Raw genomic sequence first — 24,238 nt, forward strand, 5'->3', positions numbered from 1 at the left:
TCTCCGTAATATCGCTAAAATTCGCTCCATTTTGTCCACTAAAGACGCCGAGATCATTATCCATGCGTTTGTTACGTCTCGCCTCGACTACTGTAACGTATTATTTTGGGGTCTCCCCATGTCTAGCATTAAAAGATTACAGTTGGTACAAAATGCGGCTGCTAGACTTTTGACAAGAACAAGAAAGTTTGATCACATTACACCTGTACTGTATATACCTTTATATACATATATACCTGTACTGTATATACCTTTATATACATATATACATACATATATACCTATACTGTATATACCTTTATATACATATATACATACATATATACCTATACTGTATATACCTTTATATACATATATACATACATATATACCTGTACTGTATATACCTTTATATACATATATACATACATATATACCTATACTGTATATACCTTTATATACATATATACATACATATATACCTATACTGGCTCACCTGCACTGGCTTCCTGTGCACTTAAGATGTGACTTTAAGGTTTTACTACTTACGTATAAAATACTACACGGTCTAGCTCCAGCCTATCTTGTAGATTGTATTGTACCATATGTCCCGGCAAGAAATCTGCGTTCAAAAGACTCCGGCTTATTAGTGATTCCTAGAGCTCAAAAAAAGTCTGCGGGCTATAGAGCGTTTTCCGTTCGGGCTCCAGTACTCTGGAATGCCCTCCCGGTAACAGTTCGAGATGCTACCTCAGTAGAAGCATTTAAGTCTCACCTTAAAACTCATCTGTATACTCTGGCCATTAAATAGACTCCCTTTTTAGACCAGTTGATCTGCCGCTTCTTTTCAATCAATCAATCAATCAATGTTTATTTATATAGCCCCAAATCACAAATGTCTCAAAGGACTGCACAAATCATTACGACTACAACATCCTCGGAAGAACCCACAAAAGGGCAAGGAAAACTCACACCCAGTGGGCAGGGAGAATTCACATTCAGTGGGACGCCAGCGACAATGCTGACTATGAGAAACCTTGGAGAGGACCTCAGATGTGGGCAACCCCCCCCCCCCCTCTAGGGGACCGAAAGCAATGGATGTCGAGCGGGTCTAACATGATACTGTGAAAGTTCAATCCATAGTGGCTCCAAGACAGCAGTGAGAGTCCCGTCCACAGGAAACCATCTCAAGCGGATCAGCAGCGTAGAGATGTCCCCAACCGATACAGGCGAGCGGTCCATCCTGGGTCCCGACGAGCGGTCCATCCTGGGTCTCGACTCTGGACAGTCAGTACTTCATCCATGGTCATCGGACCGGACCCCCTCCACAAGGGAGGGGGGGACATAGGAGAAAGAAAAGAAGCGGCAGATCAACTGGTCTAAAAAGGGAGTCTATCTAAAGGCTAGAGTATACAAATGAGTTTTAAGGTGAGACTTAAATGCTTCTACTGAGGTAGCATCTCGAACTGTTACCGGGAGGGCATTCCAGAGTACTGGAGCCCGAACGGAAAACGCTCTATAGCCCGCAGACTTTTTTTGGGCTTTGGGAATCACTAATAAGCCGGAGTCCTTTGAACGCAGATTTCTTGCCGGGACATATGGTACAATACAATCGGCAAGATAAGATGGAGCTAGACCGTGTAGTATTTTATACGTAAGTAGTAAAACCTTAAAGTCACATCTTAAGTGCACAGGAAGCCAGTGCAGGTGAGCCAGTATAGGTATATATGTATGTATATATGTATATAAAGGTATATACAGTATAGGTATATATATGTATGTATATATGTATATAAAGGTATATACAGTACAGGCGTAATATGATCAAACTTTCTTGTTCTTGTCAAAAGTCTAGCAGCCGCATTTTGTACCAACTGTAATCTTTTAATGCTAGACATTGGGAGACCCGAAAATAATACGTTACAGTATTATTTATTATTTATTTATTTACAGTTTTCTTTCTTCTATGTCCCACTCTCCCTTGTGGAGGGGGTCTGGTCCGATCCGGTGGCCATGTACTGCTCGTCTGTGTATCGGCTGAGGACATCTCTGCGCTGCTGATCCGCCTCCGCTTGGGATGGTTTCCTGCTGGCTCCGCTGTGAACGGGACTCTCGCTGCTGTGTTGGATCCGCTTTGGACTGGACTCCTGCGACTGTGTTGGATCCATTATGGATTGAACTTTCACAGTATCATGTTAGACCCGCTCGACATCCATTGCTTTCGGTCCCCTAGAGGGGGGGGGGGGGGGGGGGGTTGCCCACATCTGAGGTCCTCTCCAAGGTTTCTCATAGTCAGCATTGTCACTGGCGTCCCACTGGATGTGAATTCTCCCTGCCCACTGGGTGTGAGTTTTCCTTGCCCTTTTGTGGGTTCTTCCGAGGATGTTGTAGTCGTAATGATTTGTGCAGTCCTGTGAGACATTTGTGATTTGAGGCTATATAAATAAACATTGATTGATTGATTTCTTTCTTTCTTCCGCACGTATACTCGCCTATGCGCTGTATTTTGACCCCCTGACCATGCTTCAAAACTCACCAAATTTGACACACACGTCGGTCATGCATGCCTTCCCAACATATTAGGCATCCAAACCCCAAAAATGAAAATTGCGCGCTAGCGCCCCCTAGGAAGAGACAAAAAACAGACTGCTTGTAACTTCCGTTAGGAATGTCGTAAAGACATGGAACAAAAACCTCTATGTAGGTCTGACTTAGACCTAGATTCCCCATTAGAATTGTCTATACCTAAAATCAACAGAAATTTAGCAAAAACTCATTCAAAGCAAAATTTTCGCAAAAAATGCTATTTTTGCCTCTTTGAGCTGTAATTTGACCCCGTTAAAATGCTTCAAAACTCACCAAACTTGGCACACACATCAGGACTGGCAGAAATTGCAATCTAATGAAAAAAATAAAAAATAAAACTCAAAATTGCGCTCTAGCGCAATTTTTTAAATAAAACACAGAAAAAACTGCTCCGAGGAAGAAAACACAAACAAAATTGCTTGTAACTTCCGGTAGGAATGTCGGAAAGACATGAAACAAAAATTTATATGTAGGTCTCACTTAGACCTACATTTTAATAATTGACAGCCTGCAGAAAAAATCAACAGGAAGCTGGCAATTACCCCTTCAAAATAAAAGTTTTGTGAAAACCCGTCACCTTTCTTCAAACAAAAACTCCCAGTGCGTTTGTCGTTTCGGCTTCAAACTCGCACAGGAGAGAGATTGAACCCTTTTGATAAAAGTGGTCGAACAAAGTTTTGATTACTGCTCCGGTTTGGATTTTACGCGCCTTCAAAGAACCCCTGCGCAAAGTTTCCTAAAAAAATGTCATTTTTGCCTCTTTGAGCTGTAATTTGACCCCCTTAAAATGCTTCAAAACTCACCAAACTTGGCACACACATCAGGACTGGCAACAATTGCGAGCTAATAAAAAAACCAAAGCCCAAAACTCAAAATTGTGCTCTAGCGCCCCCTAAGAATACAACACAGACAAACCGCTCCTAGGAAGAAAACACAGACAAAACTGCTTGTAACTTCCGGTAGGAATGTCAAAGAGACATGAAACAAAAACTACTATGTAGGTCTCACTTAGACCTACATTTGAATAATTAACATACTTTAGCAAAAATCAACAGGAAGCTTGATATTTTCACTTCAATACAACAACTGCATTACTTTCACAATGCATTAAATAGTGGCACCAAGGCGTCTGCTACCGTGGGGCTCGGGGGCAGCAGCCCAAGGCGCGCTCGCACCTTCGCACCCTAATTTGACCCCCTTAACATGCTTCAAAACTCACCAAATTTTAAACACATATCAGGACTGGCAAAAACTGCTATCTAACAAAAAACCAAACCCCAAAAATCTAAATTGCGCTTAGCGCCCCCTAGGAAAAAACCCAGACAAAACTGCATGTAACTTCTGTTAGAAATGTCGTAGAGACATGAAATAAAAACCTCTATGTTGGTCTGACTTAGACCAGGGCTTGAGTAGCGGCGGCAGCGGCCAAAGGCGGACCCGACCAACGCTGCTTGCAGCTTTAATTAATTATTATTATTATATTATAATGACTTGTACTGTCACTGGCCATTCCATAAGCTATAACATATTACATTAAATCATCCGGAAAAAAAAAGAAGTCCATTTCTCACCATTTTTTGGGCCATTGAATTTTCATGCAGGACTCTCACCTGTGTGACAATCATTGGTTCTTTAACTTAACTTTAACTTACCTGAGAGCAGGACGACCAGGGGCCTCATCGCGTAAACAATCCCAACATTAGCTTTAGTCCAAAGAGGTGACGACACTTTGACAACTCCTGCTCACGCTCACATTAACCGTTTTCTAATTCCACTTTAGTGCAACTTTTCTGAACATAACGGCAGTAAATCCATAAAGGCAGTAAATCCGGGCGTAAAGTCCAGGGCATTAGAAGGCGTTACAGTACTGTTGCTTATCTTGATGGCAATTTAGGTTCATCTTGTTACAGAAGAGGTTTCAATAGTGACATTGCATAGGGCAGGGGGGTCAAACTCATTTAGATGGGCGGGGGGGGGGGTCTACTTCCAAGTGGGCCAGACTGGTAAAATCACGGCACGATAACTTAAAAATAGAACAAGCACATTCTGAAATTGCACAAATCAGTTTTTATTTAACAATTACCCGTTGCAGTTAATAGTATATATACTTTATTTGTATTTTCTGAATAAATCATTTCATAATAAAGTTAAAGTACCAATGATTGTCACACACATACTAGATGTGGCAAAATTATTCTCTGCATTTGACCCATCACCCTTGATCACCCCCTGGGAGGTGAGGGGAGCAGTGGGCAGCAGCGGTGCCGCGCCTGGGAATCATTTCTAGTGATTTAACCCCCAATTCCAAACCTTATGTTCATCAGTCAATTCCATCCATTTGCTACTGCTTATCCCTTTCGTCATTCGGGCGGAGGGCGAGTACACCCTGGTTGGCTTCCGTCTGCTCCAACGTCTAACCCTTCCTTCATGCTTGCTTCCGGAAGCATCCTCCATATATTCAGCTTCAAAAAGACAAGGTTATGGATCCTCATTTGTCCAAAAATAATTGTCTTTGTTGCCTGTTATCAATTATGCCATAATTAGAAAACACAGGCGTTTGTTTCCCGAAGTAGGAACACACATTTGTTGCCGGAAGTATGGAAATGGAAATAATTGTAAAGGACAATTTTTTATCAACTGATTGCAATAATGTAAATTTGTTTTAACTATTAAACGAACCAAAAATACGACTTATTTTATCTTTGTGAAAACATTGGACACAGTGTGTTGTCCAGCTTATGAGATGCCATGCAAGTTTAAGCCACTGTGACACTATTGTTCTTTTTATAAATGTCTAATGATAATGTCAATGAGGGATTTTTAATCACTGCTATGCTGAAATTATAACTAATATTGATACTGTTGATGATAATATTCATTTTTGTTTCACTACTTTTGTTTTTTTCTGTGTCGTGTTTCTGTCTCCTCTCAATTGTTCTGTTTATTGCAGTTCTGAGTGTTGCTGGCTCAGCTTTGGTTTTGGAATTGGATTGCATTGTTATGGTATTGCTGTGTAGTGGTTTGTTGGATTGATTTAAAAAAAAATTGTTTTTTTAATTATTTAAAAAAAAAGAGAATCGATTCGATTCATATTCGAATCGATTTTTTGCCCACACCCCTAATATACTGTGTATATATATATACATAAATATATATGTAAAATAAATACATAGAGCTAACTTTGCCCCATTGTCGTCTGTGCCATTTACTCCTCCTGTATGTAACACTATCAAGATAAACAAATTATATCAAAATTAACTTACAGTATGTTATTTATGTAGTGTGATAATTTTCCTCGACTGATGTACTAACATGTGTTTTTTTTTTGTGCATATCTAGGATCATCCACAAAGATACAAATACTTGCTGTTGCAACATCCAGTAGACACATTTAGAACAGCTGTTTCTTTCAATCAAAAATTTCAGGTACGTTTTTATACTTAGCAAACTTATCCCGTGGGCCGGATAAAACCTGTTAGCGGGCCTAATCCGGCCCTCGGGCCGTACGTTTGATACCCCTGGTATAGAGCATTGATTATAAATGTTACTTAGGCGATCCTTTGCACATTTTGTGCCGTTCAGGTTTTATTTCCAAGCCATTTTCACTGTGTTGAATTAATAAAGGTGGAATTTGCCAAAGAAGTTTCATTAAAAAAAGAACAACAAACCGTCACTTTTGTTCCGTGGAACTAAAAATGTCCCACTTAGAACCATCAAGATGAACCTTTTATAAACTGTATGTTTACAGGAGTTTGGGGGAAGCTGACATTTTTAGTCCATGTCTGATTAAATTTAAAGGACATTTTAGGGTTCAAATAATTTGAATCATAATTAATTGAGTTTCTGTAAAACTGTGAGTACAAACAGAAAAGGTCATCTGTGATGCTAGCATATTGCACAAAAAGTATTCTTATTTGTGTGCTTTTTCTTTGGCTTTTTATGGAAGCACAGCCTCAAAGTGAAAAGGGCAGAGCCTCCTTTGCAGCAGGAAGACTCTTTGCTAAAGTGGCCTTTTTTTAAATCTTCTTTTTACACGTGGGACTCACGTCATTTGAAACATAAAAAAGTAATAAAAGGGTAATAACATTAAAACCATAATAACTTAAACGTGTTTTTGTTTTTATGGCACAAACGTAGCACAAATGTAGCACCAACAATTAGCACAGGTTTGGTGAAATGTGGACAAAATTGGAATAATAACGCAACTTTAAAGGCCTACTGAAAGCCACTACTAGCGACCACGCAGTCTGATAGTTTATATATCAATGATGAAATATTAACATTACTAAAGTGCAATTTTAAATTTTGTGCCGAAAAATCCAGCTGAAAATGTCTCGGTATGATGACGCCTGTGCGTGACGTCACGGATTGTAGAGGAAATTTTATGCCAGCATCGTTCCCAGCCATTAAGTCGTCTGTTTTCATCGCAAAATTCCACAGTATTCTGGACATCTGTGTTGGTTAATCTTTTGCAATTTGTTCAATGAACAATGGAGACATCAAAGAAGAAAGCTGTAGGTGGGAAGCGGTGTATTACGGCCGCCTTTAGCAACGTAGCACAAATGTAGCACCAACAATTACCACAGGTTTGGTGAAATTTGGACAAAATTGGAATAATAACACAACTTTAAAGGCCTACTGAAAGCCACTACTAGCGACCACGCAGTCTGATAGTTTATATATCAATGATGAAATATTAACATTGCAACACATGACAATAAGGCCGGCTTAGCTTACAAAAGTGCAATTTTAAAATTTGCGCCGAAAAATCCAGCTGAAAAGGTCTCGGTATGATGACGCCTGTGCGTGACGTCACGGATTGTAGAGGAAATTTTGTGCCAGCATCGTTCCCAGCCATTAAGTCGTCTGTTTTCATCGCATAATTCCACAGTATTCTGGACATCTGTGTTGGTTAATCTTTAGCAATTTGTTCAATGAACAATGGAGACATCAAAGAAGAAAGCTGTAGGTGGGAAGCGGTGTATTGCGGCCGCCTTTAGCAACACAAACACATCCGGTGTTTCTTTGTTTACATTCCCGAAAGATGACAGTCAAGCTTTACTATGGATCAAAGATGTCAAGCGAACACGGTTGGATTGGACCACACACACAAAGTACAGTGTACTATGTGTACTAATAAATAACATTTATTAGTACACATAGTTGCACTAACAAAATAAGATAATAAGGGATCGCTTGTGCACGCCAGTTTTCCGAGACTCTGTATTTAGTTAGCGCAGGCAGCATGAAGCAGGGCTTTTATTGTGAAGATAGGAAATGTGTAGTCGGCCTTTAGAGTTTTGACGGAAGGTACGGCGCGAGAGTCTGTTGAAATAAAAAGTGTTTCTGGCCTTCCTCTCGGTCATATTTTCATAATAATGATCTTGCAGCAGCCAGCGTCATCTCACAAGACCCTCCGGTACCGTGAATGTCATTTAAGTGACGTCTTGGTGAAGATTGGTGATCACTCATTTTTAGGTCAATTTTTTTTAAAAGCCTGGCTGGAGATCGACTGACACACCCCCCGCGGTCGACTGGTAGCTCGCGATCGACGTAATGGGCACCCCTGGGTTAGAGGGTCCGCTCCGAGATCGGTAGGTCGTGAGTTGAAACCCTGAGTCACACCATTGCTGCTGCTCACTGCTCCGCTCACCTCCCAGGGGGTGCAACAAGAAGATGGGTCAAATGTAGAAGTTAATCAGTGGCAATTTAACGTAACATGAAAACAATAATAGCATGAATGTTGTTTTTTTTACGGCACAAATATTTAGGACAAGTTTGTTGGGATTTGGACAAGGTGGGGGTCTAAATTTGTTTATATATCAGTGACATCACTGGTCAGAAAATGTATTTTAGAAGGACTTAAAAACATTACCAGCACCGATGAACAATGGTGTTGTTTCAATACATGCAATGACACACTAAACTTTGCTCGTTTAAAAAAAAAACATAGAATCTAAAATCTACATCATAATACAACCATAGGGCTTCACGGTGGCAGAGGGGTTAGTGCGTCTGCCTCACAATACGAAGGTCCTGCAGTCTTGGGTTCAAATCCAGGCTCGGGATCTTTCTGTGTGGAGTTTGCATGTTCTCCCCGTGAATGCGTGGGTTCCCTACGGCTACTCCGGCTTCCTCCCACCTCCAAAGACATGCACCTGGGGATAGGCCCCTCCCACCTCCAAAGACATGCACCTGGGGATAGGCCCCTCCCACCTCCAAAGACATGCACCTGGGGATAGGCCCCTCCCACCTCCAAAGACATGCACCTGGGGATAGGCCCCTCCCACCTCCAAAGACATGCACCTGGGGATAGGCCCCTCCCACCTCCAAAGACATACACCTGGGGATAGGCCCCTCCCACCTCCAAAGACATACACCTGGGGATAGGCCCCTCCCACCTCCAAAGACATGCACCTGGGGATAGGCCCCTCCCACCTCCAAAGACATGCACCTGGGGATAGGCCCCTCCCACCTCCAAAGACATGCACCTGGGGATAGGTTGATTGGCAACACTAAATGGTCCCTAGTGTGTGAATGTTGTCTGTCTATCTGTGTTGGCCCTGCAATGAGGTGGCGACTTGTCCAGGGTGTACCCCGCCTTCCGCCCGATTGTAGCTGAGATAGGCGCCAGCGCCCCCCGCGACCCCGAAAGGGAATAAGCGGTAGAAAATGGATGGATGGAACAAAAATAAATAATTGTAATAGTGATACTAATTATCATACATTTTGCATTCGGCCTTTTCCGCCTAGAACTGACAGTTAATCACATTTTTACATTTTTCTAGTCATTGTGCTTTACTCATTTCTGTATTTATATAATAACAGTTTAAAAAACAATGGCAACAGCTTAAGCCTGAAAAGGAATGATCTCAATCCTTTATTCCCATCGGAGGCACGTGATGCAAATAAGGTTAGTTTCATGAAGTTAGTTATTCTTATGATTAGGATTATCCGTCTAATAAGCATTTTTTCCTTCCGCTTCAATTACTACGCACAATCACAAGTGTCAGCTCACACTTTTGGTTTGGCGTAAAGAACACAAGCGGCGGGCCCATAAAGCTGCTGGTTAATAGTCCTGATCAAAGGTTTGCATGCGTTGGTCCAGTCACGTATCAAAGAACACAACCGGTGATAACAAGGGAGAAAAGTCTTTTCACGCACACACACACACACACGCACACACACGCGCGCACACACGCGCGCACACACGCGCGCACACACACACACACACACACACACACACACACACACACACACACACACACACACACACACACACACACACACACACACACACACACACACACAAGTTGTTCATGACTTGTGGGGACCACCCTTTCTACAGGTTAGGGAGGCATAAAAAAACATGAGGTAAAATGACACCTGTTAAACATGTTTACTGAAGAGTAAACATGTTTTATGGGGTGAGGTTCCACGTCCCAAGAGCTAGCTTCTGTAGTCGAGGATCGGACCGCCAAGTGCCCTCCCTTCGGCTGCCGCCCAGCTCACACTGCACCCGGCCTCTAAGGCCCCTGCTATGGGTGGTGAGCCCATTGGAGGGGGGACCCACGGCCACCAGGCGCTCGCCCTTGTGCCCCATCTGCGGGCCTGGCTCCAGAGGGGGGCCCCGGTGACCCATGTACGGGCGAGGGAATTCTGAGTCCTTTTGTTGTGTTATTCATAGAAGTCTTCGATGGGTGGTGCTTTCAACCGATCACCACCTGGTGGTGAGTTGGCTGCGATGGTGGGGGAGGGTGCCGGACAGACCTGGCAGGCCTAAACGCATTGTGAGGGTTTGCTGGGAACGTCTGGCAGAGTCTCCTGTCAGAGAGAGTTTAAATTCCCACCTCCGGAAGAACTTTGAACATGTCAGGAGGGAGGTGCTGGACATTGAGTCAGAGTGGACCATGTTCCGCACCTCTATTGTCGAGGCGGCTGACTGGAGCTGTGGCCGCAAGGTTGTTGGTGCCTGTCGTGGCTGTAATCCTCGAACCCGTTGGTGGACACCGGCGGTGAGGGATGCTGTCAAGCTGAAGAAGGAGTCCTACCGGGTTATTTTGGCTCATAGGATTCCGGAGGCAGTGGACAGGTACCGACAGGCCAAACGGTGTGCAGCTTCAGCGGTCGCGGAGGCAAAAACTTGGACATGGGAGGAGTTCGGATAAGCCATGAAAAACGACTTCCGGACGGCTTCGAAGTGATTCTGGACCACCATCCGCCGCCTCAGGAATTGGAAGCAGTGTACTATCAACACCGTGTATTGTGAGGATGGTGTTCTGCCGACCTCGACTGCGGATGTTGTGGATCGGTAGAAGGAATACTTCGAAGACCTCCTCAATCCCACCAACATGTCTTCCTATGAGGAAGCAGTGCCTGGGGAATCTGTGGTGGGCTCTCCAAATTTCTGGGGCTGAGGTTGCTGAGGTAGTTAAAAAGCTCCTCGGTGGCAAGGCCCCAGGGGTGGATGAGATCCGCCCGGAGTTCCTTAAGGCTCTGGATGCTGTGGGACTGTTTTGGTTGACTAGACTCTGCAGCATCGCGTGGACATCGGGGGAAGTAACTCTGGATTGGCAGACTGGGGTGGTGGTCCCTCTCTTTAAGAAGGGGGACCGGAGGGTGTGTTCCAACTATGGTGGGATCACACTCCTCAGCCTTCCTGGTAAGGTTTATTCAGGTGTACTGGAGAGGAGGCTACGTCGGATAGTCGAACCTTGGATTCAGGAGGAACAGTGTGGTTTTCGTCCTGGTCGTGGAACTGTGGACCAGCTCTATACTCTGGGCAGGGTTCTTGAGGGTGCATGGGAGTTTGCCCAACCAGTCTACATGTGCTTTGTGGACTTGGAGAAGGCATTGGACCGTGTCCCTCGGGAAGTCCTGTGGGGAGTGCTCAGAGAGTATGGGGTATGGGACTGTCTTATTGTGGCGGTCCACTCCCTGTATGATCAGTGTCAGAACATAGTCCACTCCCTGTATGATCAGTGTCAGAGCTTGGTCAGCATTGCCGGCAGTAAGTCGGACACATTTCCAGTGAGGGTTGGACTCCGCCAAGGCTGTCCTTTGTCACCCATTCTGTTCAGAACTTTTATGGACAGAATTTCTAGTCGCAGTCAAGACGTTGAGGGGTTCCGGTTTGGTGACCGCAGGATTAGGTCTCTGCTTTTTGCAGATGATGTGGTCCTGATGGCTTCATCTGACCGGGATCTTCATCATCATCATCATTTATTTTTAATCCTTTCACGAAAATGCATATATACAAGCCACGTACAATTGACACTTTCATTGTTTTTTGGTTTCTTATACATTTCCATGATCAGAAAGGAGCAGATGGAAGAATACTATTCTTATATTTATCTGCCCCCTTTTTAACACAAATTATTTTAGATGACTTTATAACTATTCCCTGCACAAACACCCGAACTCCAACATGCTTTTTAAATTTCCTTTAAACATTTTCACAATGACACGTCCAATCCAAATCAAAATTCAGTTTGATATAATTACAGTTCTCTTTTTAAAACTCTTTTTAAATTCAAAGATATTCTTACAGCTGTTTAAGTCTTTGTTTAGAAAATTCCATACTTTCACACCAGCAACAGACAAGCACATTTGTTTCAAATGTGTTCGCACTCTTGGATGTTTAAAGTCATACGGCCTTATTTGGTTCTCATCTTCAGATGTGAACACAAATAACTTAAACTCTCACTGGATCGGTTCGCAGCCGAGTGTGAAGCAACCGGAATGAGAATCAGCACCTCCAAATCCGAGTCCATGGCTCCGGGTTGGGGAGGAGACCCTGGCCCAAGTGGAGGAGTTCAAGTACCTAGGAGTCTTGTTCACGAGTGAGGGAAGAGTGGATGGTGAGATCGACAGGCGGATCGGTGCGGCGTCTTCAGTAATGCGGACGCTGTATCGATCCGTTGTGGTGAAGAAGGAGCTGAGCCGGAAGGCAAAGCTCTCAATTTACCGGTCGATCTACGTTCCCATCCTCACCTATGGTCATGGGCTTTGGGTCATGACCGAAAGGATAAGATCACGGGTACAAGCGGCCGAAATGGGTTTCCTCCGCTGAGTGGTGGGTCTCTCCCTTAGAGATAGGGTGAGAAGCTCTGCCATCCGGGAGGAACTCAAAGTAAAGCCGCTGCTCCTCCACATGGAGAGGAGCCAGATGAGGTGGTTCGGGCATCTGGTCAGGATGCCACCCGAACGCCTCCCTAGGGAGGTGTTTAGGGCACGTCCGACCGGTAGGAGGCCACGGGGAAGACCCAGGACACGTTGGGAAGACTATGTCTCCCGGCTGGCCTGGGAACGCCTCGGGATCCCCCGGGAAGAGCTGGACAAAGTGGCTGGGGAGAGGAAAGTCTAGGCTTCCCTGCTTAGGCTGTTGCCCCCGCGACCCGACCTCGGGTAAGCGGAAGATCTTTTATGGGCCAAAGCTTAAAAGTCACTTGGGTTTCTTCAGAATGGATCTGACTATCATTTAAAAAGGTTTCCCTTCAGGCGACCTGTGTTTTTGTCCCCATACCATCAGAGGTCCCCTAAAGGTGAGTGTGTAAACAGAGTGATGTCCCCATTAAGTCACCATTGCCAGAACAAACAAACACACACACACACACACACACACACACACACACACACACACACACACACACACACGCGCACACAAAAATACACAAGCACAGCAAACAAGCGATTATATTTCATCAGCTCCATGCTGCAAAGTGAGGAAGTGAAAATGCAAAATGCTATGATGGATGTTGGGGAGCACAAACCTAAACTTCTGAATGACCCAAAACAGGATATCGTGTTGCTACACTCTGGATCAACATGTTCTCCTTATTAGCAACCAAAGCAATAACATGTTGCTTTAATAAGAGGAAAAGAGATCCTTGCCTGTGAATATTCTCATTCATCCAAGTCAGTATCTTCTTGTGCATTGATTTTATGAGGGGGGGGGGATGGTGGGGCTTTGACTTTCCTGAAATCCAAGATCATCTCGACTGTTTTTTGGGCGTTCACAGCTCCAGGTTGTCGAGGCAGCACCAGGACGTCAGGCAGTCCACCTCTCTCACTCGTCGTCATCCGAGATGAGCCCGATGAGGGTGGTGTCGTCCGCAAACTTGAGCAGCTTTGCCGACTGGTGGTGCAGCAGTTTGTATACAGGGGGGAGAACCAGGGGGCCGCTTACAAAAAAAGTTGATAAACAGGTAAACGCTGGGAGAGGGGGTGCAGACTGACGCCAAGGAAAAAAATGAACACATAGCCATAACACACTTAAGCATGTGTGTAAGAGGGAAGCATCAAAGAACACACAGGACATTAAAGACATAAAATGAGCAGAGCTGATGCAACCACAGCTACAAAAGTAAAACAAAGACGACAACAAAAAAACATACACTGTGGTGGTCTCTGCAGTGTTCCACGCCATCGTCGGCTGGGGTGGAGGGAGCATGGCCACAGACAGGAGCGGACCCAACAAAGCAACCCAGAGAGAGCATGTTGGCCGTTGTTATGCTGTGTCCTGTCATCACTTCTGTGGGTCTCAGCTCTATTTATTTCTGTCAATCAGTCAGTAGGCTGCATTTTGATATCGTTTATTTGTTAGTAAGCAGGACTGTGCAGAACACGCACTAATTTTGAGGAATGTTGTGGTTAAATAGCACATAGTTATAGTGACGTATTCTGGATGGTGTTCCTCCAGCATCAGGTTGGCCTCCTGGACGTCATTGTAACAGTAACGTATTATTTTGGGGTCTCCCCATGTCTAGCATTAAAAGATTACAGTTGGTACAAAATGCGGCTGCTAGACTTTTGACAAGAACAAGAAAGTTTGATCACATTACGCCTGTACTGTATATACCTTTATATACATATATACATACATATATACCTATACTGTATATACCTTTATATACATATATACATACATATATACCTATACTGTATATACCTTTATATACATATATACATACATATATACCTATACTGTATATACCTATATATATACCTATACTGATATATATACCTATACTGGCTCACCTGCACTGGCTTCCTGTGCACTTAAGATGTGACTTTAAGGTTTTACTACTTACGTATCAAATACTACACGGTCTAGCTCCAGCCTATCTTGCCGATTGTATTGTACCATATGTCCCGGCAAGAAATCTGCGTTCAAAGGACTCCGGCTTATTAGTGATTCCCAAAGCCCAAAAAAAGTCTGCGGGCTATAGAGCGTTTTCCGTTCGGGCTCCAGTACTCTGGAATGCCCTCCCGGTAACAGTTCGAGATTCCACTTCAGTAGAAGCATTTAAGTCTCACCTTAAAACTCATTTGTATACTCTAGCCTTTAGATAGACTCCCTTTTTAGACCAGTTGATCTGCCGTTTCTTTTCTTTTTCTCCCATGTCCCACTCTCCCTTGTGGAGGGGGTCTGGTCCGATCCGGTGGCCATGTACTGGTCGCCTGTGTATCGGCTGGGGACATCTCTGCGCTGCTGATCCGCCTCCGCTTGGGATGGTTTCCTGCTGGCTGCGCTGTGAACGGGACTCTCGCTACTGTGTTGGATCCGCTTTGGACTGGACTCTTGCGACTGTGTTGGATCCATTATGGATTGAACTTTCACAGTATCATGTTAGACCCGCTCGACATCCATTGCTTTCCTCCTCTCCAAGGTTCTCATAGTCATCATTGTCACCGACGTCCCACTGGGTGTGAGTTTTCCTTGCCCTTATGTGGGCCTACCGAGGATGTCGTAGTGGTTTGTGCAGCCCTTTGAGACACTAGTGATTTAGGGCTATATAAGTAAACATTGATTGATACAGTGGAGACAGGAGCATAGTGTAGCTTGCAGCATGTGTATTAATATACAGGAATGATGTGTGCGATTAATCCAAATATATGTAGTGTGACTGTGTGGTTATATGTAGAGTGTTACCGGGTGGTGTAAAAGGTGCGTGTTGAGATCAATGCGGAAGTCCAGAAAGGGCAAAGCAGGCTCGGAGGTCTGGGGACAGCGAGACATGGTTGTCCGGGGGCAGGCATGAGGTCAAGATCCGGTAAGGCCGCAGGAAATCCAGAGGGGATCCGGGAAGACGAGACACACAGCTTGAAACCAGGGAATGACAAGGGGCTGCTGGATGACGACACAGGACAAGACACGATGAGCACAAAGGAGGGGAAACACATAGGCAAGGACGCTAGAGACGTGTAAGGCGTACTGTTCGGGTACAAGTAGCTACGTTCTGGCACTGGAAGGCAGGCCACGCTAGCTTAAGAAGGCAGGGGAGCTCTCATCAGCACCTGGTGTGTTGATTGTTGAGTGAGCGCAGCAGAGTGAGAGCCGGCAGGTGTTTGAACCGTAACAGTCACCAGTGATTGGGGGTGTTATTCCTCAGGGTAATTGCTGCATCCAGGTGGTCGTTCCGACACACGTGGCCAGGAAGACGTGGCTGTGCGGCCGCAATGAGCGAGTCTTGAGGAGGCTGGTTGGACCTCGTCAGAATGGTTTCAATAGTGTTTTGGTCTTGGAGTCAAAACTATTCAAAGTCCTGTTGATGGTGGCTGAGCGAGCCCAAATATCGCTGCCGGGTGGAAGCACCACTGAGTGGTACAGTCGCATCTTGAGGTGAGTGGATTATTTGGCCTTCCAGGCAGAAGAGAAGGAAACTAAAGGCGGAAGCCAGGAGTTATGTCACCAGAGGTGGAAATGGTTGACCCCATCCAACACAACTCTTGGACGGAACTCTGCAGTCCGACTGACGTGACTGCAGGGGTCCAGCAGGGTTGCGTGGTGACTCCCAGCGTGTTCTTCACCGCGACTAGACAACTGACCTCACCGAACTGGACTTCACATTCTGGCCACAACTACGACCTCGACTACGCCGACGACGTAGCGAGTTTTGGTTTCCCTTTCTGGACGACCTACCCAAATCCACCACTCACCACTCATCCTAACCAAAGACGACGACTCAGTCGCTCGGCCAGTGTGACACAAAGTCACCCAGACAAGAGGTGAGAAAACTATCACCATTTGGTGCCTGGGATTAAATACTGTTGACGTAGAAATGTATTGGAACTGCTGCACCATGCACAAAAAAGCTTGTGAGGGACAAAAAAAAAAAGCCCTTGAACATTTACACAATTGAACCGCTGCACGGGATATTCATCCTGATTTTGTGCGTCAACGAAGAGGGTGGAACACACAAACACACACACACACACGCACACACTTTTCCTCAAATTGTGACTGATGAATCACGTTAAACAGAAATGTCTACACATCATTTTTTTGCCCTTCCAGGACAGGAAGTAAATGAGGCCACTTTCTCAATGAAGCCAGGCCCTGCAAAAAAAAAAAAAAAAAAAAAAAGAAGAAGAAAAAGTCAGTTCTGTTAAGAAGTCCTCCTTTTCACGTTCGTGCTCATAAGTCCGATGCTTGCAACGCACGGGCGATGTCTTCCGCTTTGAGACTTATCAGGAGAATGTTGACCGCATGGATAACGCTAGCGGCCCTCGTCCCGACATGTTTGTGCTCGTTTTCTGATGGTACAGTATAACCTTTTCTACATCTTTCTATATTTACGATTGATGTATTATCCATCAGGTTGCAGGTAGATGTCGATCTATTACACAGAATCCTGAACTGCTAGCTCAGTTACAGCTCATGTTATTTATTACCTATTCTGTGTTATTTGTTTTATGTTGCACAATTGCACCAAGAAAAAATCCTAGTTTGTGAACACGTTCTCAAACAATGGCAAGGAAAACTATTCTGATTCTGATTCTGAGAAGAAGGTTATCTTTAAGGCTAATGTGGACTTTTTGTCAATGGGATAAAGGGCAATTTTTAGCAGTAATGCTTCAGTTTCATCATGAAAATTAATTAAATACTTGTATCAATCAATCAAAGTTCACTTATATAGCCCTAAATCACGAGTGTCTCAAAGGGTTGCACAACGGCATCAGGGCAAGAAAAAACTCAACCCGTGAAAAGTCCTGACTGACTATCAAAACTCTTCAGTTGATTGTGTTTTGTGGAACAGTCCGCAGGAAGTACAAACATGTGATAGCCTCTCGTCGCTTCGCTTCCTTTTGCAGATTCTTCCTTCTCGCTCGTCAACAAAGCCACGGGCTCCTGTCTGCTGAAAAAAACGTCTCGCTGCCTGGACGTGCGCTGGACCAGCGGCGACCGCATGTTCGTCACCTCCACCAAAAAGTGCCTGGGGGCTCAGGGCCGGAGCGTGGGCAGCGAGGTCAATGTGTACGACTGCGACGACAAGAGCGACCTCCAGAAGTGGGAATGCAGGAACGGGACGCTGCTGGCGCTGAAAGGACAGCAGCTCTACATCGAGCTGACGTCGGACAGTGGCATCCGGCTCTCGAAAACCACCGGACCGAGCAACGAGTTCACGATCATGGGGACGGCCAATGGCGCCTGCTCTCGAACACCAAGAGGTAAAGTACTCAGTGAGGTGGGCAGACTGGCTTGTTGAAGAACTGGCTTTTGCTAGCTCCACCTAGTGGTCAAGTTGGTCAATTACAGCCTGGTTGACTGGTTTCATGCATGCTGGATAACAGAAGCTAAAATGACTCTAAGGTGTTCAATATTTATCACATTCATCCAAGCATGTTATGGTATTTTTACCCAAGAAATCAGACGAGCTGTCTTGTATTTGAAGTCGGTATATTCATACAAACCAGAAAGAGTCTGAGCTTTTCTTCCTCTCACTAACGTAACCCAGACAGATGCAACCTTATCTTACCCTTTTTGTTTCTGCCATCCTAACTGATGATTGGTGATTTTCTTTCCAATGGTTCGCTCTTATATTCAGGGTTGTCTTGTATTTAAAACACTAAGGTTACACTTCATTCTGTCCATGATACTGTCCTGTCTTGTATTTAAAACACTAAGGTTACACTTCATTCTGTCCATGATACTGTCCTGTCTTGTATTTAAAACACTAAGGTTACACTTCATTCTGTCCTGTCCAAGGATTGACAAAGTTGCGTAGCAAAGGCGGGACCTGTGTGTTAGAGCAGGGGTCGGGAACCTTTTTGGCTGAGAGACACAAATATTTCACAATATTTTTCAACACTGAATACAACTAAATTCGGGCCTTTTTAAGTATGACCAACATTTGTAGAGTATAATAAGTCTCTTATTCTTTTTAACAACATTGTTATTATAAAAGTTAACCAATAATAAATATAATACTTTTTACCATTAATGCGACATCTTGAACATCTGCGGTAGAAAACGGATGGTTGGATTCAAATGCATGAGAATGTTTTATAATTTGAACGTTATTTTTGAAACTGTGATCACCAGCGGAATTATTCATTACTTATCGTGTTAAGCAATGTCAGCTAAGATTTATCTGAGAGTCAGATAAAGTCAACTGGCTCTAGAGCCATAGGTTCTCTACCCCTGGTTTTAGCATTAGACACCTTTTTACCTGCACTCTGCCTCCCGCTGTTTCCCACATCTACAAAGCAATTAGCTACCAACTGCCACCTACTGATATGGAAGAGTATTACATGGTTACTCGGCATAGCTCGGTTGGTATAGTGGCCGTGCTAGCAACCTGAGGGTTCCAGGTTCGATTCCCGCTTCCGCCATCCTAGACACTGCCGTTGTGTCCTTGGGCAAGACACTTTACACACCTGCCCCCAGTGCCACCCACACTGCTTTAAATGTAACTTAGATATTGGGTGTCACTATGTAAAGCGCTTTGAGTCACTAGAGAAAAGTGCTATATAAATATAATTATCTGAGAGCCATATGTAGTCATCAAAAGAGCCACATCTGGCCCTAGAGCCATAGGTTCCCTACCCCTGTGTTAGAGTATTATTCCAGGTCCACGGGCTTTGAGAAATTTCACGCCCGACGCTCACGTCTGTTGTGTTGAAAGTTGGGCTGACAATACGCGATTAATCACCCAAGACCGATTTTTTTATTTTATTTGAATCTTCTATTTTTTCCTCCCAATCCCCCCCACCCCCCCACTTTGTTTACCTGTATCTCATCTTTTTTGTAAGGGGCGCTGGAAGCCAGCAGACCCGTCAGCGATCCTGTTCTGTCTCCCTGTAATGTTTGTCTAAACGTGAATGGGATTGTGCTGAATTTTTTTATTTTCCTGAAGGAACTCTCCTGACGGAATAAATAAAGTACTATCTAATCTAATCTGATCTAAACAATGATTGCATTGAAGACATGCACCTGGCGATAGGCCCCTCCCACCTCCAAAGACATGCACCTGGGGATAGGCCCCTCCCACCTCCAAAGACATGCACCTGGGGATAGGCCCCTCCCACCTCCAAAGACATGCACCTGGGGATAGGTTGATTGGCAGCACTAAAATGGTCCCTAGTGTGTGAATGTTGTCTATTTGTGTTGGCCCTGCGATGAGGCAGCGACTTGTCCAAGGGTGTACCCCGCCTTCCGCCCATGTGCAGCTGAGTTAGGCGAGAGGGACAAGCAGTAGAAAATGGATGGATGGATGTATGAACCCAGATTAATCAATTACGTATTTATTCTAGTTGTGGATGATTACCTGAAAGGTGTCTAGTTAAATGGTCATTGATCCAATCCATGCATGTGTCAATGCAAAGACAAATTCCACTTTAAAGTAGACTATTTAATAAAACTGTTTTTGAGAAATAAATCACCTAAGTGAAGTGAATTATATTTATATAGCGCTTTTCTCTAGTGACTCAAAGCGCTTTACATAGTGAAACCCAATATCTAAGTTACATTCAAACCAGTGTGGGTGGCACTGGGGGCAGGTGGGTAAAGTGTCTTGCCCAAGGACACAACGGCAGTGACTAGGATGGCACAAGCGGGAATCGAACCTGCAACCCTCAAGTTACTGGCACGGCCACTCTACCAACCGAGCTATGCCACCCTTAAACAATTGTTGCGACACAGGCAGTGCTGTTAGAGCTTTGGCCATTTTAGCAGGATTTCTGTGTTAAAGAGGCTCCAGTGTGTTTACATTTCTGTGTTAAAGAGGCTCCAGTGTGTTTACATTTCTGTGCTAAAGAGGCTCCAGTGTGTTTACATTTCTGTGTTAAAGAGGCTCCAGTGTGTTTACATTTCTGTGTTAAAGAGGCTCCAGTGTGTTTACATTTCTGTGTTAAAGAGGCTCCAGTGTGTTTACATTTCTGTGTTAAAGAGGCTCCAGTGTGTTTACATTTCTGTGTTAAAGAGGCTCCAGTGTGTTTACATTTCTGTGTTAAAGAGGCTCCAGTGTGTTTACATTTCTGTGTTAAAGAGGCTCCAGTGTGTTTACATTTCTGTGTTAAAGAGGCTCCAGTGTGTTTACATTTCTGTGTTAAAGAGGCTCCAGTGTGTTTACATTTCTGTGTTAAAGAGGCTCCAGTGTGTTTACATTTCTGTGTTAAAGAGGCTCCAGTGTGTTTACATTTCTGTGTTAAAGAGGCTCCAGTGTGTTTACATTTCTGTGTTAAAGAGGCTCCAGTGTGTTTACATTTCTGTGTTAAAGAGGCTCCAGTGTGTTTACATTTCTGTGTTAAAGAGGCTCCAGTGTGTTTACATTTCTGTGTTAAAGAGGCTCCAGTGTGTTTACATTTCTGTGTTAAAGAGGCTCCAGTGTGTTTACATTTCTGTGTTAAAGAGGCTCCAGTGTGTTTACATTTCTGTGTTAAAGAGGCTCCAGTGTGTTTACATTTCTGTGTTAAAGAGGCTCCAGTGTGTTTACATTTCTGTGTTAAAGAGGCTCCAGTGTGTTTACATTTCTGTGTTAAAGAGGCTCCAGTGTGTTTACATTTCTGTGTTAAAGAGGCTCCAGTGTGTTTACATTTCTGTGTTAAAGAGGCTCCAGTGTGTTTACATTTCTGTGTTAAAGAGGCTCCAGTGTGTTTACATTTCTGTGTTAAAGAGGCTCCAGTGTGTTTACATTTCCGACTGACCTCTTTTGCCTCTTTTGCAGTTTACTATACCCTCGATGGAAATGGAAATGGAAAGCCGTGTATGTTTCCCTTCCTGTATAAAGATCGCTGGTTTGGCGACTGCACCACCTATGACTCCTCCATTAAGCGTCTTTGGTGCGCCATTGGGACCAAATTCGAACACGAGTTGTGGGGCTACTGTCCGACTACATGTAAGCGCTTCAAATGCAACTACGGTATTGGTTTTGTGAACAGTTACTAATATGTTTGTGGTCTCGTTTTTGTGTTAACGCTCAGCTACAGAACACTGGAACAAGAACCAGCTCACAGGAGCTTATTACCAGCTGAATACTCAGTCGGTTCTTAGCTGGGCTCAGGCCGACATGAGCTGCAAGCAGCAGGGGGCCAACCTGGTCAGCATCACGGATACCAACGAGCAAGCTTTTATCTCGGGTAAGAACCCCCCTTGTGGAGCCGTGCAGCTGCCACAAAACTTGTCTTACATGTAAAACATGTTGACTGCCTTTTTTTAGGTATGATAAGTGCTTCAACCAAATCAGCCTTAATGTCCCTGTGATAGAGTAGCTTACTCTGGATGCGGAATGCTGGTCTGATATCTTCTTAGGACAAGGACTCCGGTCAGAGAGTAGGGCATGGAGAGGCTTTCAGGCACTCTTTAATGGTGAAGTTGGACGAGCGTGGTGTAGGAGTGTGTGTGTGGTCTAAAGGGAACACATGCAAATAATGATGAGGATACATTTAGGCAATATAATATGCAATAACATAACAGGATATGTATAATCTTATAAATAATATAAAATGTGTTATAAAACAAATGTGCATGGACTATTAAAGCAGTCCACTAGAGATGAATGGAGAATGAGCACCGTTGTTGTAGACCAGGGGTGCCCATTACGTCGATCGCAAGCTACCAGTCGACCGCGGGGGGTGTGTCAGTCCATCTCCAGCCAGGCTTTTAAAAAAAATAGACCTAAAAATGAGTGATCATCAATCTTCACCAAGACGTCACTTAAATGACATTCACGGTACCGGAGGGTCTTGTGAGATGACGCTGGCTGCTGCAAGATCATTATTATGAAAATATGACCGAGAGGAAGGCGGGAAACACTTTTTATTTCAACAGACTTTCACGCCGTACCTTCCGTCAAAACTCTAAAGGCCGACCGCACATTTCCTATCTTCACAATAAAAGCCCTGCTTCATGCTGCCTGCGCTAACTAAATACAGAGTCTCGGAAAACTGGCGTGCACAAGCGATCCCTCAGAAAGCTGGCGTGCACATCACTTGTGCACGCCAGCTTTCTGAGACTCTTATTCTGTTAGCGCAGGCAGCATGAAGCAGGGCTTTTATTGTGAAGATAGGAAATGTGCAGAGTTTTGACGGAAGGGACGGCGCGAAAGTCTGTTGAAATAAAAAGTGTTTCTGGCCTTCCTCTCTGTCATTTTTTCCTAATAATGAACTGGCAGCAGCCAGCGTCATCTCACAAGACCCTCGGGTGCCGTGAATGTCAATCAAGCAAGCTACGGAATTTGCCGCCAATGTTTTTCTTGTAAAGTGTATGGAAGCTGGATGAATTAGATGCCAAAAACCAACCACTTTCATGTGCTATTGTACAGAAAGGACAACTTTTTTTTTCCTCCATTTGAAAATGTGGGCGTTATCATCATTACTGTCTGATTCCAATCAATGCAAGTCATCAGAATCAGGTAATACACCAACTTATATTCTTGTCTTTGTGAAAGAAAGACATCTATATGTGTTACACATGCTTGTATTATCATTAAACACATTTAACTTGTTTACAAAAATGTCTCTTTCATAAATAAATAAACATAAATGATATATATAAATGAGGTAGATCCCCTCGAGTTGGTCAACTGAAAAGTAGCTCGCCTGCAGAAAAAGTGTGGGCACCCCTGATATAGACAGTGCTTTAAACGTGGTCTGTGTCCCCCTCTAGTGGTCGGATGGGGTAACTACTGTGTAACAAGTAGTATTAACAGGGCGAAAGTTGAGCTGACAAATGACATCGTCAAGCAGAAACGTTGTTGCAAACAAACAGTAGGTTAAGGTTACATCTAACACATTATAGGCATTTTAGCATTAATAACCGTGCCATATTTTATGTATACTTATATTTTAGTCAGGAACGCACACAATACAGAAATGCTACAAACAGGAAATGAGGTCTCAGACGAGATCGCCAAAATAAGAGCACAATGAATCTAACATCTCAAAACTGCGTCAGAAAAAGACAAGCTTACTTATTTTTCTTTTCAACTGCAACGATCTCTCGTTGGCATTTTTTCCATACACGGAAGGCGTTTGAGTCTTATCTTATTCCGACGCAGTTTTGAGGCGTTAGATTTCCTGTGCTCTTAATTTGGCGATCTAGTCTGAGACCTCATTTCCTGTTTGTAGCATTTCTGTAAAATGTGTGCGTTCCTGACCAAAATGTAAGTATACGTCGAATATGGCACGGTTATTAATGCAAAAATAGCTATAATGTGTTGGATGTAGCCTTAACAGAGTGTTTGTTTGCTTGACGATATAATTTGTCAGCTCAACTTTCGCCCTGTTATTACTTCTTGTTACACAGTAGTTACCCTATCCTGCCACTAGAGGGCGACACAGACCATTGTGCTTATTCTCCATTCATCTCTAAAGGACTGCTTTAATAGTCCATGTACATTTGTTTCATAACACATTGTAGACTATGTTATATTATATATAAGATTATACA

The 24,238-nt window shown here is 44.0% G+C and overlaps 2 protein-coding genes across 2 annotated transcripts in view; one reads left to right on the forward strand and one right to left on the reverse strand.

The window, feature by feature from the left end:
- The window catches only part of si:ch211-106h4.4 (MAM and LDL-receptor class A domain-containing protein 1), a 208,028-nt gene that overhangs the window by 124,739 nt on the left and 59,051 nt on the right, over positions 1-24,238 (reverse strand). The gene's annotated exons all lie outside the window — the stretch shown is intronic.
- Positions 16,959-24,238, forward strand: part of mrc1b (mannose receptor, C type 1b) — a 49,349-nt gene continuing 42,069 nt past the window's right edge. Inside the window, exons 1-4 of the mRNA XM_061921076.1 lie at positions 16,959-17,109; positions 17,662-18,018; positions 21,516-21,686; positions 21,772-21,927. Of these exons, the coding sequence (XP_061777060.1) occupies positions 17,016-17,109; positions 17,662-18,018; positions 21,516-21,686; positions 21,772-21,927 (778 nt within the window). The 5' untranslated portion in view covers positions 16,959-17,015. The remainder of the gene's footprint in view (positions 17,110-17,661; positions 18,019-21,515; positions 21,687-21,771; positions 21,928-24,238) is intronic.

Source organism: Nerophis ophidion, linkage group LG14 (assembly GCF_033978795.1).
Source record: "Nerophis ophidion isolate RoL-2023_Sa linkage group LG14, RoL_Noph_v1.0, whole genome shotgun sequence".
Classification (NCBI taxonomy): domain Eukaryota; kingdom Metazoa; phylum Chordata; class Actinopteri; order Syngnathiformes; family Syngnathidae; genus Nerophis; species Nerophis ophidion.